General features: G+C 42.4%; 1 protein-coding gene across 1 annotated transcript in view; it reads left to right on the top strand.

Annotated features, from left to right (window-relative positions):
• Nucleotides 1–18,954, top strand: part of RERE (arginine-glutamic acid dipeptide repeats) — a 312,871-nt gene that overhangs the window by 46,001 nt on the left and 247,916 nt on the right. The window contains exon 2 of the mRNA XM_026659899.1: nucleotides 6,328–6,798. Within this exon, the coding sequence (XP_026515684.1) occupies nucleotides 6,474–6,798 (325 nt within the window). The 5' untranslated portion in view covers nucleotides 6,328–6,473. The remainder of the gene's footprint in view (nucleotides 1–6,327; nucleotides 6,799–18,954) is intronic.

Raw genomic sequence — 18,954 nt, 5'->3', positions numbered from 1 at the left:
ACACAACTGAGGTCCTATAACTATTTCCCCTCTCTCTCTCTCTATCCAGTGATTCTAGGACTGCTCTAATGTGGTGGATTTTTTTCATGGAGAAATAAAAACAGATGTATTGTTTCATGGTGGTGTCAGTTAATCCTCTCCACATTTTTGAAATTGTGAATTGTTCTCTCTGAGAATCCTAGGAAATGTGATCTGTTTGTGGAATGATGTTGAGCAGTGCTTATGAGAGGCTTTCATCATGTGCCTTTTAACAATACTTAAAATATAGATGGGCAGCTCCTGCACTAGATTACAGATGGACAAGCAAACTGAGCTAAACTCTGCTTTATGTGAAAGATTGTCCAAGCATGTGTGTGTCCTATAAAAAGCCGATATGAATACATTCTGATTTAATAAACAATAGCCCTATATGCAGAGACTTATTTTCCTGTGCATACGACAAAGCACTTGTACCTTACATATATCACTTAATATTTTGCTCTAGTTTAATCTGAGATGAAAAAATGTAACTATGGCACTGATCCTGCAGTCTTTACTTGTGGGTAGTCCTTAGGCAGTCCTGTTGAAGTTTTGTATCCTCCATTTTTGCATGTCACACAGAGCTGGTATTCTTTGGTGCCTTCAGTCCAGTACGGTACTTCTGATAGGATTATGCCCCTCTTCTTGCTCTGCCTGGCTCAGTGCACAGCAGCATGTTTTCTGTCTTTGGTAGATAATTTTGCCTTTTCCCGGATTGGTGATAACAGTAGAAAATCCAGCTGTGGGAAGCAGGTCTGACCTGTTCCTTAAAGTAATTTACAATCAGCCAGACCAAGTTTGGTTTGTATTCTGTGTATTGCTGGCACTCATTCAGAGTCCAGTCCTCCTACAAAGTGAGTCATGTTAAATCACTCGGTTCAAGCCTGGCTCTGGCATAAGCATCCCCCAATAAAGCTGCACCTTCCAATTAGGGCTCAATTTAGCCAGTAATCTTCAATGTTGAGACTACTCCTGATTCTCCCCCCCCCCCCCCAGCTGCCTTAGGCTATGTCTATGTAGGATTGCCAGGTGTCCGTTTTTTGACTGGAATGCTTGGTCGGAAAGGGACCCTGGTGACTCCTGTCAGCACTGCTGACAGGGCCGTTAAAAGTTCGGTTGGTGGTGCAGGCAGGCTCCCTGTGACTCCTGGGAAGCTGCCGGCATCTCCCTCTGGCTCGTAGGCAGAGGGACAGCCACGGGGGGTTCTGTGCACTGCCCCCGCCCCCAGTGCCAGCTCAGCAGCTCCCATTGGCCAGGAACGGCGGCCAATGGGAGCTGAGGTGGTGGGGCCTGCAGGTGCAGGCAGCGTGCAGCGTGACTGGAATGCTTCAGGAGACGGACAATATAAACACAGATGAATTTGGTAAGAGAAGCTTTCATTGCTGTCAGGCATGGGCCCTTGAATCCTTAGGTGAGATTTTAAATTCTGTTTTCATTCTCACCCGGAATCATGTGTGTGATACCTAGGTTCTTTATCTTGGGCGATGGAAAAAAACTAGCCAGGTTTTGTTAAGCCTGCTTCTGCCATCTATCTCCCCTTCCCAGATCAGCATGATCTTGGCAGCAGGTGTCTGACTAGCTGGACTGTGGTGGTGCTGGCTTAAAAAATCCTGTCAGTCAAACATAATTTCCCCAAAATGGGTATTTTTCACCATTGAATGAAGAGGAAGGTTCTCACCCTCCAGCAGAGTCTGTAAGGTAACTTAATGCGGAAGGCCATAAACTGTATCAATATTGAAGAGGTTACGAGGCTGACTTTCTAAGTGAAAGATGAGCTTCCACTCCTGATAGAGGAAGGAAAAGCTGACAAAGCTGCTTTGCAGTCACTTGGCTGTTGAGCATGTAATTTATAAAAGTTGGGGCTAATCCTGATACAAAATTGCATGCCAACTGCTCCGGGGGGAAATATATAGGTTATCTACAGCTAAGTCCGTCTTAGGGGGCATTTCCCTGCAAGTAGATTCTGCTCTTGTCACTGGGGGAAGAAATGTTATCTCTGTCTATAGAAGTCAGCAAGGGCACTACTGACAAATGTGTGAAGGTGGAATTTAAAAGGTCATTGGATCTAGCCACATCCCAATTAGAAACTGCCATATACTTGTGCTCATCACATGCCTTGTTAGAATGGCTTGAGGCTCAAACCAGCAGGAAGAAGCGGTAGCTCCTTTCTGGTTATCTCATGGAACTCAGGCCTTATATAAACTATAGCAGCCACTCAAGGCACCTTAAGACCTCTAAATTAGGGTATCCCTGCAGTGTTGGCAAGACTTGCTGTTTGTTTCAAGATGTTGGTTTGCATGTCTGTGTATGAGATTCCATTTGGTATCCTTACCTTTCAGTGTAAGGTAGTGGGTTGTTAATTGCTTGCTAATTTATATCTAGCATGGATGTTCCCTTCCTCGTTTGACTAAAAACAAAAATAGACCAGTCTGTCTCCTTTTACTATACATCTCTGCTCCGAATCTTTGAATCAAAATAGGCTTCTAGTTTTAGAGGAGAGGGAGATGGCGATGGTGTTCTCCTATCGCAGGGATGAGAGAAACAGGAACCAAATTCTAAAAACCAAGTTTTTGCATAGCCTTCTTTTCCCTTCCTATCTGTACTTATCTTCCCTGATTGTGTCCTCGGGGGTTTGAGCCAGTGGATAAGAATAACCGCAGATGGATGGGTTTAATCAATCCTGAGAGGCTATCAAAATAAAATTCTGATGTATGCTCTATGTTCTTATAATAGTCACCAGTGTTTCACCATACAGAAACTATTCTCTCCACTGCCTCTTATCTAAAGAGGCATCATATCAGTATCATCATGTGCAATAGAGGCTTATTCTTTACAGTTTCTGAGATGCCCCCGTGAACTGTCCAGGTTTGGATTTAAAATGGCTAAATTGGTTTGTTGCCCAAAATAAACCTTATATGGCATCAACAAAGAGTTTATTTTAGCAGCTAATCCAGGGGAATTATCCAGGCTTTCTCAACATACAGAATATTTATCAGCGTGCTGCTGTAGACCCTTGCCATCACTGATTTCTCTGGTCAATTGACATCTTCATTGCTAGGCTCTTCTCTTTGGACTTGCATCAGATCACCTTGTGTTGGCAGAATGATGGTAACTCCTTTAAGAAATAAAGGAGTTGGAATAATTTCTTACCTGGATGATTGGCTCATTCAGGAAATGCCTCAGATTCAAGCCCCAGGCTGAATTATGCCAGCAAAAGCATTTTTGTGTCTTTGGGTATTTTCATTGGTGGGAGTAGTAGTCAATAATAAGAATTTATTGTAGCCTGTTTTAAGAGATTTCAGATGCACAGAACCAGTTTTCTATTTCTCAAAAAACTTTTTAAAAGTCTGAATGTCCTTTTCTTAATCTTAAGCCATTTCAGAAGCGTAATGTAAGGGGCATTGCATCTTTTGAGGCTCCTGATTTCATGCTTGCAGTTAGTACCATGGGCTGCGTTTTCAAGCTGGGATAATTTAAAGCCACAGCTGATCCACCAGGGAATATATCTTTTTGGAAATTGTCATTTGTCCACCTCAGTTGGTCACAGTCTCCTTTCATTACTGGCTTTAAAGGTTAAATATGGAAGAAATTGGTCTGTTGGAGCAAGTTGTTGACAGTTCACTGTAATCTGAGAGACTTTGAAGGTTTAGCCCTAAGGAATCAAGTGGTTGCCTTTTTGTACCTTCTTTAAGGTAATGACATTGTTCTCAGTGAAATCCATTGTTTTGTAATAGTACTTTTTATCATTTGAGTGGTGTAACCTCATCACCATAAATTACTTATTTGAAGCTTGAATTTTTTGTTAAGGTGACAGCCTTCCAGCAATGTAAGTGTGTTAGCCTTGATTTCACACTGTCCCTTTTTAACAATGAAATATTTTTCTAGTGGCAACAGTTTCTGGCAGAAGGGTGGGATAAGGTGAAATTGCAGCTCTCTGGTACATTCATTCCCCTTTACCTTGATTCAAAAGGGCTAAGTTGGCCTTTTGCAGTCTTTCATTTTTGGCCAGGGTTTCTTTTAGATTTCACTTAAATTGAGAAATTATTCTTTTAAGTTAGTAATTTTGTCAATGAGGAGCTATTGGTAGGCAAGTACTAGTTGATTTGGGGATCTCTAACTTGAAACACTTTTATACTTAGAGTGGAATTAAATCATGGTTTAGATTCTGGTGATAGGAAGTATGTACTTTAGAATCACACATAGTTACTCCTCTTTGAATCCTATCTTAACAATGCCTAAAGTTAACATAAATGAAGATGCTTCCGGTCCTGGGAAAACTGGATAGCAAAAGCCTCCATTGAAGAGGATTCAAGGCAGCAGTGCGGTTGTCTTTGCAAGCCCGTTGCACGTCTTTCCAGGCTTTTTAGATTGAGTAACTTTTGTTTGAGGTGCAGCAATTGGTCACAGAGTTCTTAAAGCAATGGTACCTTCCTAATTTCCTTGACTACTTTATATCTTAGGCCTGGTCTACACTAACCCCCCAAGTCGAAGTAAGGTACGCAACTTCAGCTACGTGAATAACGTAGCTGAAGTCGACATACCTTACTTCGAACTTACCGCGGTTCAGACGCGGTCCACACGCAGCAGGCAGGCTCCCCCGTCGACTCCGCGGTACTCCTCTCGTTGAGCTGGAGTACCGCAGTCGACGGCGAGCACTTCCTGGTTCGATTTATCGCGTCCAGACCAGACGTGATAAATCGAACCAGGAAGTTCGATTTCTAGCCGCCGAACTAGCGGCAAAGTATAGACCAGCCCTAAGTGGTATGGATTGCTTCCCATAGCCCTGGATTGACAGATTAGGGAATACAGAGTTTATCTTTTAATTTTGTCTGTCTTGGATCTCTTCCTTGGGAATGTCTCCCTTTGAGTTAGCATATTTTCCTGAAAATATGCTGACATATGCATAACAGTGACTGTAGTTCAGATTCCTTCTATTGAACAATTTTACGAAGTGCTTATGGATGCCTCATTTGGTGCAAATTCTGTTAGAGGCTTTCCAGAAGAGAGGGTGCCAAAAATTCTAACACTGTTGTTTGTGCTGCTGGCTGTCACTCAAAGATGTAACACACAACCTGTCAGTCCAGATTGTTGGACTTGAGTGGTAGAAAAGGCATTTACTGGTAAATTATTTCTTGGTTCCTAGAGGAGAGAACAGGAGACTAACTATATGTAGTGGTGTTCTGTATTACAGCCTTTCAATTGACTGGTATTAGGTGATGGTGTGATATCTGGGTTTTAGAGAGGAGAGGGGGATTTCTTCTGGGCAGAGGGGTGTAAAACTCTGTGCACTCACTGTCCAGGACTGGTTTACAGTTTGAAGATCCTGGCTCATAGCTCTGAGCTATCACATACTATTCACTTGTAAATACTGTTGAAATAAGTATACTTGCCCAATCCAACCTTGCATTTAAAAAAAGCTAAATGCATAGTCTGTACCCTAGTACTGCTTACAGTAATGAAAGGGACAAGATAGGTATGCGTATTTTTTCGTTAAAGAAGAAAAGTAATTGGTGAAGAAGAGGTACTGCTATTCATCCTCTACATATTCCATTATTTGTGGGAAAAAAACAAAAAACAAACAAACCAAAAGCCTTGTGCTACCTGTGGTGCCCGCAAGAGCAGCTTTGGGCATGTTGCCACCTTATTGTGTGAGCCTGTTGGATCTTGCAAGCTAAGTGTGGTCAGGCTAGTTCAACACGTGAAGGGGAGACTTCCCAATGGATACTTGGGAACTGCAGTAAGGGCGGGAATTGTGGTTGAATGGATGTGGTACTCTTTATTGTGTGTCAGCTCTGTTGGATATTGTGCTGCTGAAGGTACTGTTATTTGATTGAGATGTAAAATGGAAATCATGACCTTTTGTTAAAAATTCCCTGGTACTTGTGAGAATAGGGGCTGGAAATCTTATATCTTGGTCAGATTCAAATACTGGTAATTACATTTTCCCTTCCTAAATCGTATAGTTCCATTTCTGACCTAAAACTCTGTGTGCTCTCACACCTACCATGTTCTACTCCAAAGGTAGCTATATTTCAGTGGTGGATTAAATTATCTTTGTGCCTAGTTTGTAAGGAGCTTTGAGGATCTTTTGGGGATGAAAGCTGCTGTGTAAACTATCTGCAAGGTATTTGAAGCTAGTGTTTCACTTATCAAACAGCTGCTTTAAAGGGCTTCACGTATTTTACAGTTTTATCTCATGCAAACTGAAATATTTTTGTAGGTTCCTTTTTGATTTTCAGAACTGGAGGGATTGTGAGGGATTTCTGAGTATTAATGTTTCCTCTCTTTTTTTCTTCTTCTTCTTTCAAGAGCTTCTTTAAAACGCTGGGGTTGTTGGAGTGGTCGAATTTTTCCTGGAATTGAGTGAGAAATTCAGAAGACTGAAGCCCAGGCTTACTGTCTACCTTTCACGGAGGCCCAGCCGTGAGAGGACAGAAGAAGGCACGTGGCGAATCATGACAGCTGACAAAGAGAAGGACAAAGACAAAGAGAAGGACAGGGATAGGGACCGGGACAGGGAGCGAGACAAGAGAGAGAAAGTGAGAGAGAGCGAAAACTCCCGTCCTCGTCGGAGCTGCACTTTGGAAGGAGGTGCCAAGAATTACGCAGAGAGTGACCACAGTGAAGATGAGGACAATGACAACAACAGTGCCACCACAGAGGAGTCCACCAAGAAAAATAAAAAGAAGCCGCCGAAGAAGAAATCTCGCTATGAGAGAACCGACAGTGGTGAAATAACGTCCTTCATCACGGAGGATGATGTTGTCTACAGGCCTGGAGGTAAAGAAACCTTAAAAATGTGCTAACATGGACTGTAGTTGTGCACTTGCCTCCCATTTCTTGGCTGTCGCGTACAGCACTGTGTGCATGAATTTGTACCCTATTGGTTTTAGCTGGGAGGGTATGTGCTCGCCAGTAGGGGTCATTGCAGAAAGGGGCTAAAACACAAGCTAACCCTCTTGATCTCAAGTCCCCTACATTTCCCCAAATTCTGGTTGGCATGAATTCAAGGCTTGTTCTTAAACGAAACACCCGGGGTGACGTGGGGGTGGGTGGCTGGGTGGGTGGGGGAGGCCATCGGGGGCTGGAGCCTGCAGCCTGGGGATGGGGCCTGGGAACAGAGCCCAAAGCTCTCTGGCCGGAGCCTGCTGCCCCACCACCTAAGGGCTGAAACCTGAAGCCTGAGTCCCACCGCCCCTGGGAAGGTGGGGAACTCACAGGCTGCCTGCTTCTTCAGCGTTGTGCTCCAGATGTCTCCAGAGGGGAGCAGGGCTCAATCCCTGCTCGTGGCCCCAACACCAAGGCAGGACATCCAGGAGCAACAGGGAGTGGCTGCTGCTTTGCCTCCCCAAGCCTCCTCTCCAATCACAGCTCAGAAGGTGGTGGCCACAAGAAAAGCCCCCGGCGCCACATTTGAGAAACGCTGATCTAGAATGTGAGGTGCCTAACCTAAATTCTTAGGCTGGATCTATGTGAAGAAAGTGACTGGCAGAGCTATTGTGAAATAAGTTATTCTACGATAAGTATTCAGAATAGCTCTGCCTGTGGATGTTCTGTTCTGGAATAAGTGTTTTTTTATTTAGGAAAAAATAATCTGGTTTGTGAGCAGAGTGATTATTCCTGAATAGTGTGTCCATAGGGGAACTTTTCTGAAATAGCTATTGTAGAATAACTTACTCCACAGTAGCGATGCCAGTCAATTTCCTGTTGTAGACAAGGCTTTATTCTTCATTGCTACCCCTACCATAGTGCTCTTTCATGACCCTCTTCATTTTTATCTTCTTCCAAAATGCATAACCTCCCAGTGAGGGTAGATTAACGTGTACTAGACCAGTGTTTCTCAGTGCCGGTCCCTGAGATCTCCTGGACACAATTTAGGAAGGCAGCAAGCCTTGATATCGAAAACTTGAGAAACACTGCACTAGACCATGTTAGCTTCCCCCCTCTGCTGACTTGTTAGCTTTCCCATGGGATAAACCTCAAATGCCAGTCTTGGCATGTGTGCCTGAAGTTTGCCACTGGCTAGCAGCATAAATAATTTTCAAGTTAACCTAGCAAAGTCCCTTTTTCTAGGTGTCTGGCCTGCCCCCAAAATGTGTAATGTTCTTTTTTTGGGGGGGCTTCCCCGTTAATAAGGCCCACTATTTCAGGGGCCAGTGTAGGCAGCAAAGCTATGCTGTGTTTCGTTTGAGCTTTCTACTCCAAATGAGTCCCAGTTCTATATTCTAGCCTGACTGGTGTGCAGTATTTTGTCACCTTTCTAGTACAGGCGTTCAGTTGCAATGTAAACATGCAGTTCTCCTTGCTCATTAGCTGGAATTTAGACATCGTTTTCCGGTTGGTATGGGAAGATGCCTGGTAACTATTGCAGTTGTTGTTTGATATTGTGGTCAGGGTGCTGTTTCACTGGGCAGTGTACAAATTTGGTTAAACACAGTCCCTGCCCCAAATAAGCTGCAATTTTGAAAAGCTAACCTCCTCTAGTAGCTTTGACTATAGTTTAGATGCATCTTGAAATGGCATACCAGGATGGTATTAATGAACATCAAGAAGCCTGTCCTAGGCTATTGGCAATGTATAAAACAAGTTTACAAGTTTGTTCTTTGAGGGAAGTGAAAGAGATGCAAGTGCCCATAATCCAGTAGTGGCCCCTGCTTACTCCTCCTTTTGTATAGCTTAGGGTTATATACTTAGCTTATATACTAGAACTCTATTGCCAGCCTTCTAACCAGTCTTCAGGGAAGCAATATTTATAGCAACTGTGACTATAGCAATGAGTCTGGAGACCAGGAAGCTAGTACCCACTCTACCATTGTCTTGTTTTTTGACACTAGACAAATCTCTTAATGTGTCTACACTGCAGTTTCCCTGTCAGATTTAAAAAAAAAACAAAATCAGATGCATACCAGCCGTTATAGAGCTCTTTGAGAGCCTTCAATGAAAGGCACCATATTAGCACTTAACATTTACTTATTAGCAGTGAATACTGGTACTGTCCGTTTTTCTTTTTCTTTCAGGGCAATAATAGGAATAACTTACACTTATGGTGGATTCTTCAGTGTGCCAGCTAATTTAATCACTGCAGGATTTCACTTAAATTTTTTCAGAGTTTAATTTTCCACATTCAGTACTGACATATGAATTTAACTATGACCGTTGTCAGTTAGATTTTCAGACAATGAAATTCCACGTGGAAGTTTTTTGTGGCGATATTCTCATTTCTGATTGCAGCCATCGTTTTGAATAACAAACTCTGTGTTCAGAGTAAAGAATTTTGGAATGCTCAATATCATGAATAATTAGTTTTCTCTTTCACCATAAGTGGAATTTATCCTTCTCTCCTATCAAAAGAACTAGCTTAGGGGCTTCACTATTTTTGTCCTGCTTCTCTGTAAAATCATCAATGTGCTATAGTAACACTGCTGGAGCAAAACAGACACACACTCCAAAAGAAAACCGTGGAAACTAATGATGGGAAACTTGTCTAATTTTCAAATTACGTATTGTGTCTGTGGAACATTAAACTTAATTCTTATAGAAGCAGATGAAATTGGTATAAATTGCTTAAGTTGGTGTGGATACGAGTATGATCAACTCCTGGACCAGGTGGGTGATTTATTCTCATGTAAAGTGGGGTGAAAAATCTGAACAGTACCATATATACTCGTTCATAAGCCGAATATTTTTGGTAAAAAAGTGATGCATCAAACAGTGGGGGTTGGCTTATAAACAGGTCTACACCAAAATTTGATGATTTAAAACTCTATGGAATCATTGAATTGAATATCTAATTCATTGTCGTTTTGTTTACATGGAGCATTCACAGGCACGGAGCCCCTCAGCTCCCTGTGGCCGAGGTTTGCCGTTCCCAGCCAATGGGAGCTGCGGGAAGTGGCGCCACTCCCGCAGCTCCCATTGGCTGGGAACGACAAACTGCGGCCACTGGGAGCTGAGGGGCTCCATGCCTGTGAACGCTCCAGGTAAACAAAATGTCCAGACCCGCTAGCAGCTTACCCTAATGGGCCAGGAGCCAAAGTTTGCCAACCCCTGAAATATAGGGTCGGCTTATGAACGGGTCATACAGTTTTTGCTATTTTTACCTATCCATCTTGCGGGGTCGGCTTATAAACGAACGGGCTAATGAACGAGTATATACGGTAATTAATGGTAAATTCTTTGAGGTTTTAAGGTGTTTCTCTTTTAAGTCTTTCTTGCCTATGCAAAAGTTGGCACTTTGTTTACTAATTTATTTCCCAACAGCACATCTCATGCTTGACAAGTTCGAGATATCAATTACCATAATAGTTTTACTCTCAACAGGCAGGACTTGGAATATACTAATATTTGATCACTAGTGCAATAACAGCAGGGAGCCTCCATAAAGATAAACTTTGGGGCAGTCTAACTGTCAGTGTTATAGGATCAAGACCGCGTACAGTGTGTTAAGAACAGCTGTTGTGTGGGTGTGGAGGTGCAGTGGGTTAATGCACTGGCTTTTCATTGCTGAAGGTCCTGGCTTAAAATCTAGATAGAAAATCTTTTTGGTCTCTAGTAGTAGTCCATGTTATAGAACTTGGAATGATTAATCTGTTTACGAGGCTCCCTGTACTGGAATATTAGACGTATTCCAAGCTTAGGTAGAAATGCATTGACAGAACAGAAGAATTTAATACAAAGCTTGCCTGCGCTGTGCCTTGGTCAAACTATTGTCAATCTAGTTTTTGATTATTTTATTAACTTCTAGAAAGGAGAGCTTTGGAACCCACATGTCTGAGAGGGGGGTGGGGACTCTGGAAATCAAATCTCTTAGACTGACAATTAAATGTAAAGTTCCATGCCTCTCTCCACACTTACGTATTTGTTTTACATATATGCATACATTATTAACTTATAAATACATTTTTAAATATTTTAATTGCTGTGAAACATTAAACAGCTGCCACTTAGTGCCACCTCTGCAGTGGAAAGTGACAGCTATTGAAAAGGGCACAGCAACACTGCATCCCGGTTAGGTGGGTCTCTTTCCATTCTAGAGCAGGACGACTTTTAGTCCATTTTAGTGTGCCTGGCTTTCAAAAAAAGCTGTCCAACATTGGAGGATCTACATGGCTGAAAAGCCGTAGGACTGTAATGAGTATGGGAAAAGTTTCATTCTGAGCTCACACCTCAGTATCCACCAGAGAATAAACCTAGGCGAGAGACCTTATAAATGCTGTGGAAGTGGGGAAAGCTTCAGTGATTGCTCATGCTTTATTCACCACAAGAGAATCCCCTTGGAAGAGAAACCTTATTTATGTACTAAATGTGGCAAAAACTGCAGTTAGGGCTTGTGCCTTCTTATCCGCTAGAGATCACTCAGTGGGGAGAAATGCTATTTATGTACTGAATGTGGGGAAAGCTTCAGTCATGGCACAGACGTTTAGAAATATCAGAGAATCCATACACAGTAAGAATTCTGTAAATGCTGGCCGAGCATCAATCGGACCTTATTAGGCACCTGAGAGAGCACACGGTTGACAACGTGGGAGAATGATCTGCTCCTACAAATAGAAGATACTTAATTGAACATTATTTGGGGGGGGGGGGGCGATGTTGCAAAACAAATTATAAGGGAGCTGGGTGCCCAACTTCTGTTCCCAGCTGAGACACTAAGTCCAGCCAGTGACCGTGGGCAAATCACTAAGCTCTCTGTACCCATTTTCCCAATCCATAAAATGGGTATTCTACCTCTCTCTCCAGGAGGTTGTCAGGCTTTTCAAATCACTCAAGGAAGGGCAAAATAGTAGTATTAGGTAAAAAGATTTTAGCTTAACTCAATATAACATAATTTGAACCAAAATAACTTTAATAACTTAATCTGAACTAAACTTTCTATTCAGTAACTAACACAATTGAAGATTCCTGGTATGAAACTTGGTTATTCACTTTCCTTTTTTGCCCTCTGACTTGCCTCTCTCTCTCTGCTGCATTGACATTCATGGTTAGTGGTAAAAAATTACACCACTACAAGGTTCCTTGTAGGAGAGAGGCATAAGCTTAGCAACCATCTTAAAAGGTGATTAGCTGTCTGCAGGATATTATAAATAACGTCTTAACTGGATTGCTGTCTTAAATGGTATAGTGATTACTGTATGGTTTTAAAGAAGGCTAAATGCAAATTAAGATTTCATTCTCTAGCTTCTGATTTGCTTCAGTTACATGTGGTAGGAAAAATTCAGAGGCAGTTGGGCTGGTGGTGCAAATTACACAATTGTTAATGGGTGCAAGGGAGTCTAAATTGATGAAATTTACACAGCGAAGTCCAGGAAGCTGTAAATTAAAGGTGTGTGCACTTCGGGTAGCCTAATTTAACTCCAACCCTCCTGTTGGTTGCTTGTAAGAAAAACAGTGCATTTGATTTGATTTGATGTCTGAAACTGAGGACTTTTCTGATCTGTAGAGATGTTAAAGTTCCATTACTCTTCATACAAATAGAAGTTTCTCTGTCCATGGCCAAAGTTCCCTTCCAAATTAAACTCTCTGCTGTGCAGCACCTCTCTCTACCAGTTGGTTTTCTTTCTTATGGAAGAGAGGTAAATAGTGGGGTCCCCCGAGGATCTCTCCTGGGACAAGTGCTGTTCAAAATATTCATGAATGATCTGGAAAAGGGGATACAGTGAGGTGTCAAAGTTTGCAGACGATACTAAATTACTCAATATAGTTGGGTTCAAAGCAGATGGCGAAGAGTTACAGAGGATCTCACAAAACTGGGTGACCGAGCAACAAAATGGCAGATAGATTCAATGTTGATAAATGCAAAGTAATGCACATTGGAAAACATAATTCCAACTATACATACTAAATGATGAGGTCTAAATTAGCTATTACCACTCCGGAAAGAGATCTTGAAATCACTGTGGATAGTTCTCTGAAACATCTATTCAGTATGCAGTGACCGTCAAAAAAAGCTAATAGTGTTAGGAACCATTTGGAAAGGGATAGATAATATTGTATATATTGTAATGCCACCATATAAATCCATTGTACACCAACATTTTGAATACTGCATGCAGTTCTGGTTGCCCTATCTCAAAAAAGATATATTAGAATGGGGAAAAAGTACAGAGAAAGGCAACAAAAATGATTGGGGTATGGAACAGCTTCCCTACGAGGAGAGATTAAAAAGACTGGGACTATTCAGCTTGGAAAAGAGATGACTGAATAGAAATATGGTAGGTCTATAAAATCATGAACAGTGTGGCGAAAGTGAATAGGGAAGTGTTATTTGCCTCTTCACATAACACGTGAACCAGTATCACCCAACGAAATTTAATAGGGAGCAGGTTTAAAACAAACATAAGGGAATACTACTTCACACAACACACAGTCAGCTTGTGGAACTTGTTGTCAGGGGATGTTGTGAAGGCCAAAAGTATAACTGGGTTAAAAAAAAAAATTAGACCTATTCTCCAGGAATTTATCTATCAGTGGCTATTAGCCAAGATGGTCAGGGATGCAACCCCATTCTCTGTGTCCCTAATCATCGGATTACTAGAAGTTGGGACTGGATGACATGGTGTGGATCACTCAATATAGTGCTCTGTTCTGTTCATTCCTTTTGGACCATCTGGCACTGGCCACTGGCGGAAGACAGTATACTGGGCTAGAGGGACCATTAGTTCTTATCTTATGTTCTTCTCAGCCCAGAAGTGGCTGCATTTCACTGGTGTTGGACATAGATAGTTGTTAATAAAATGGCTTGGAATCCTTTTGGAAGAAAGATTAGATAATTATAAGATGCAGTATTTTATTGTTGAGAATATGAATGTGTCCCTAGTTAATGTTGATACAGTGTTGCTACATGCACATCTACGCCATGAATCTGAATATGTGGCTTAGCCCTTATATTTTTATTTGAAGTTACACAAGCCCATATTGTGTAAACTTGGTTAGCCCTGTAGTATTTTCCCCCCATGTCTAATCTAGTTTCTTTTTTGTCTGGCAGCTTTTGTCCAAATGAATTTGTCATGGTAACAAATGGATTTATTACACAGGGTGTATCCAGATTTGCTTACAGGCTTCTTCAGCATGGGCTGTAGTGATGGTATAAGTTAGCTTAATCAAGAAAGTAAATTAATTTCTTTCACCCTCTGTACCCAGTCAGATGATTTGGCTTATGTTTCCTTCCATTTACAGTGACGACTGAGTCCATCTATAATACAGCCTTCTACTGTAAGCAGATTCTAACAGTAATCTGCTGTGCAGGCCACCTCTCCTAACCATGTCTGCTATTGGAGTAGTCAGTCCTCCTACTGCCTGGCTCTCTGTGCAGGAGGACATCCCTATGTGGAAAAACACCCACAGTCCTGTGTGTTTGGTATCAGCAGCTGACACACAATAAGACATTTCTCCAAATGGTTTCAGGGCACACTGTCATGTACACCATTGGACAATATTGTTGATACATGGTTGTGAGCCTGATGTTGTGTGGATTTGCTGACCTATATTTAGCAGTTAACCTATCTATATTTAGCAAGTTTCTATCAGTGGTGTGAATAAGGCCTAGCTGCTACTTTGTGATGTCAGTCCTTTATCTTGAAAGGAACTATGTGCCATCATATCTAGTCTGTTGCAATGTAAGTGTTGCTTCCATGAGTTCATACTCCATGAATGTCATATGGTTTGAGTGTTAGGGTTTGCTAGCTTTTCTCGGAACTATTTTTTTTAGTTAAAATTAAGTATAGCTTTCTACTGCTGACCTTGCTAGGGACTATCTGTGTAATGCAAAGTGCTTTTACCTCAAGTCTGTCAACACCACTCCAATTCACCATGGAGAAATCGCTCTGAGATTAGAGAGCTGAAAAAGTGGGTCGCTGAAGTTATGCATTGGCCTTTAAGGCATGATAGTCTCTTTTAATACAAAAACGTCTTCATCTTATCCCAATCTCTATGCCACTTCTCTTCAGTGATGCTCTTAGACAGAGGAGGGAAGCATCTTTCAAGTTCAAACTTCAGCGGGAGTAGTTGGAAGAAGAAAATGAAGGCTGTTCTTCATATGTTAAACTAGACCTGAAGTTCTCCTAAATATGTGTCTTCATGCACAGTCTGTAACACTCCTTTGGCGCGTAAGGCCATGTCTACTCTTACTGGGGATCAATGCTGCTGTAATTGATGCAGCGGGGGTCGATTTAGCGGGACTAGTGAAGACCGGCTAAATTGACCGCAGAGCGCTCCCAGGTCGACTCTGGAACTCCACCAGAACAAGAAGATTGAGGTAAGTCAGTGGGAGAGCGTCTCCCGTTGGCACAGCACAGTGCGGACACCGCAGTAAGTTGATGTAAGCTACCTCGACTCAGCTACATTATTCACGTAGCTGGAGTAGCTACATGAGGTAGACAAGGCCTAAGGTTTTCAACTCTAGTTTAGCATGGCCACATGAACTCTGGCTGTGCTCCTGCTGATCTCCTTAGTGAACCCTGTGAAAGGACTGCTTATTTTTCCACCTTTATTTTCAGTGTTTCTCATAATCTGTGGTCAGCAGAGAAGTGCCTAGTCACATGGTGTTGGCTCTCCTCTTTTTGCTTTCAGCTTTAGCATTAGGCTAGTGATGTATTTTTCCTTTTTTATGTAAGCAATTGATATAGTTGCTGAATAGGATGGAAATGCATGATCACAAATAGACGGGGTTGTGGCAATTGGTGATTATAAATGAGTGGAAGATGGGGCCAAGCGATTGAAAATGAGTTGAATGGAACACCCTTCACCCTCTTGGTCAGAGGTCCCCAAAGTGTGGGGTGCAGCCCTCTTGGGGTGTGTGGAGGAATGTTTAGAGAGCTGCGGAGGGGCCCAGTCCAGCCCCCATTGGGGTGGGGAGAGAGCGCCCCTCCCTGCCCCCAGCTCTGCTCTGGTCCTGCCCCCAGCCTCGGCGGCTGGCTGCGGCTCCATTCCTGGCCTCAGACCTGGCCCCAGCCTTGGCCCTCTTACCCCTGTCCACATCCCCCCTGCGCCATAGCCCCGTTCCTGGCTCGGGGTGTGTGTGGGGGGGGGGCATGACCCTCAAAAGTTTGGGGACCGCTGCTCTAGGTTATGGTGGTCATGAAAAAGTTTGAAGACCTCTGGTTTATCAGCTTCATTCCAGAGGGCAGAGACATGAAAGAAAACTTAAAGGACATTAAGAATAGTGAGATCATTCTTGTGGATTTGCAGCTGATTCATTAACTTCAAAATTAGCTTTCTTTGGGTATCCCAGCAGATTACCTTTGAGTGTACTATTTGGCACTGGGTAGGGAAGGATCAGAATTTCTGATCAATCAGATTGCAGAAATTTCTTCATCAAATTTACTGCTCCAGTTGGAACAGGAAGGCTTTGTCTGTCTCCCAGGATCCATGGGTGTTTTTTGGACTTTGTTGAGGGGGCCTGTCTATTTCCATGAACTTTTTTCCTACATCTGTCTTGATGAATGGAATAAAACAGAACCAAAATACAAGTATTATAGATTCTTTCTCCCCCCCCCCCCCAAGCTGATGATCAAGGGGGCATTATTCTTCATAAAGATTAGAACCTGACTCTCAAGGGTTTTTAGAGGGGTAGCCATGTTAGTTTGTATCCACAAAAATAACGAGGAGTCCGGTGGCACCTTAAAGACTAACAGATTTATTTGGGCATATGCTTTTGGCGTTTTTACCCACGAAAGCTTATGCCCAAATAAATCTGTTAATCTTTAAGGTGCCACCGAATTTCTCGTTGTTTTTACAAGAGTTTTTGTTATTACCAAGTGAACTGTAGTCACGCCACCAATGATAGGGTGCAGGAATGTTGTTTTGACCCCCCCCCCCAAATCGAGGTGGATCCACAGAGAAACACTTTGCTGTAAATCATTTGGAAATGAGGGCAGTGTTGTTTGCACTCGCTATTCAGAACCATTTAAAAGGATCTACAAGGATTAAAAGGATTTGTAAGCATCCATTCCAGCAATGATGTCCGCAACAGATGCAGTGGAGTAGCAGGAACAAAGCCCTGGTAGCAGAGGGTAAATGTGCTTCTGTGGGCAGAATAGTACCTTTCAGCACTGTCTTTATCCTCCAGGATCCCAAGTAGTGTTGGGCATTCACCCTCAGGGAGGATGTTTTATTAGTAGGTGTTCCTTGAATGAACTGTGTAAGGTCTGAACTCCAGAGTTGTAAACCACTGGAGGCATGGATAATGGAGGGATACCAGTCTTCCTTAGCAGAAGCAGAAATGCATAAAGAAACACATGGCATAAGTTCACTGATTTGCAGGTAAGACTGCAAACTGGTGTCCCTTTGTGGTTGTTGATCACGAGAATTGCACTGAAGTATTATCCAGCCAGAGCTATCTCTTTGGTATGTGGAAGATCATGGTCTAAATGAGGCATCTCTCTACCATCCAGTTGGTTTAAAATATCTGAAAGGAAGGATATTCTCAGCTCAACATCATAGTTCTAATGCTCTAATATAGGTCCTGGCTTCAGAAATGTTATAACATCTGTAATGGCCAGAGTGATTTGGAGCCTTTTTTCGTGTTTGAGGGCCAGCCCCCTTGCGTTGACTTGCAGGAAATAATGCCACTTACTGAAATGCCAAACACCACTTCTTATAGTATCTGTTCTTTTTTCCAAATACTGATCTGCCCCTGTCCTTGTTAACCTTTAAGAACGGATGTGATTGCAACTCCAGGTGGTAATGAGCCGCCTTTGAAACACTTTGAATGGTACTTGTTGGTTTTTTAGTATCTTCCCCTTGCTTAGGTGATGGAAACACAGAGTAAGGATGATACCAGTCTATATCCTGGAAGGTGTCGTATCATATTTTTCTGCCAGACTGTACCGTATGTTGCTTAAGACCCGCTGTAAGATATCTGGACAAAGGAACACTTATGGCTTCCCTCAGAAGATCCAGAATTTTAGGTTATCAGGAGTTTTTACTCTGAGCATTGGCAGTAACACTTGCCTGCTTTTTAAGTGCTTCATAGCTAGCTGGATGAAATGCTTATTTAGTGTAGCTGAAGTTGCCAAAGGAAAGAGAGAGCTCAGCAGATAAGGCACACTCCTCTTAAACACTGCTTAGGTGGAGAGGGTGGAGCCCTCCTGCTAGAGAGCAGGAATGTTGTAATTTGGATCTTTGTTCTTTCTTTTGATAGACATTACTGCCTGAGACAGATTCATGTTACTCAACAGATTGGGAACTTTCTTTATTACAAGTTAGGAAAGACATGATTTTTGAATGCTGCTGCTTCTGATAAGCATGTAGGGAGATACTACATGTAGTAATAGAATATTCGGTCCCAACTTTAGTAGTAGTTGTGGAATGTGGAGTATCTGGGCAAGTTTCGGAGAACAAGACAGCACCTTAAACTGTATTTCTGCCATTCAGGATGTTTCAGACCCTCATCTTCTGGGAAATCTCCTATTGGTCTTATGAACTCTGGGAAATTACTGTCGACTTATTGCAGTTAAATTCAAGTTTTCCCAGATCTTGCTACCGGAGAAGATACCTTGAGTGAAACAGTTTGAGCACTGACTCCTTTGAGGGCATAGGTGATATGAGTTGAAAGCTTTGGTAGGAGGTCTGTCCCTAGGTGCTGTTTAGGAGCAAGCATAACCCCTTAAGCTATCCTATGGATAGGCATCAGAGAACAAAAGAGACACTGAATTAGCAGGTCAGAAATGTACCCTTATGAAATGCTGCTGCACAGTTGTCACTAGACGTATCAAAGTGAGATCTTACATACTTTTCACGTTGTGGTACATTCTCTGATTATATTTTAAGCAGTCATTTTTCAAAGCCAGTCCTTTGCAGGCTGTGAAATAGTCTGCAGTCCACTGTGGCTCAGACTTGGAGCCTGGAGGTGGTGTATTATTGCACTACCACAGTGAGGAAAACAGTAGAAGATGCCTGGTCATCTTTTGTTTGAATTTCTAGGCTTGATACTAATGT

Source organism: Terrapene carolina, unplaced genomic scaffold, assembly GCF_002925995.2.
Source record: "Terrapene carolina triunguis isolate 2854851 unplaced genomic scaffold, T_m_triunguis-2.0 Scaffold714, whole genome shotgun sequence".
NCBI lineage: Eukaryota > Metazoa > Chordata > Testudines > Emydidae > Terrapene > Terrapene triunguis.
The sequence above is the reverse complement of the archived record's forward strand: the minus strand, read 5'-3'. Positions and strand labels throughout refer to the sequence as shown.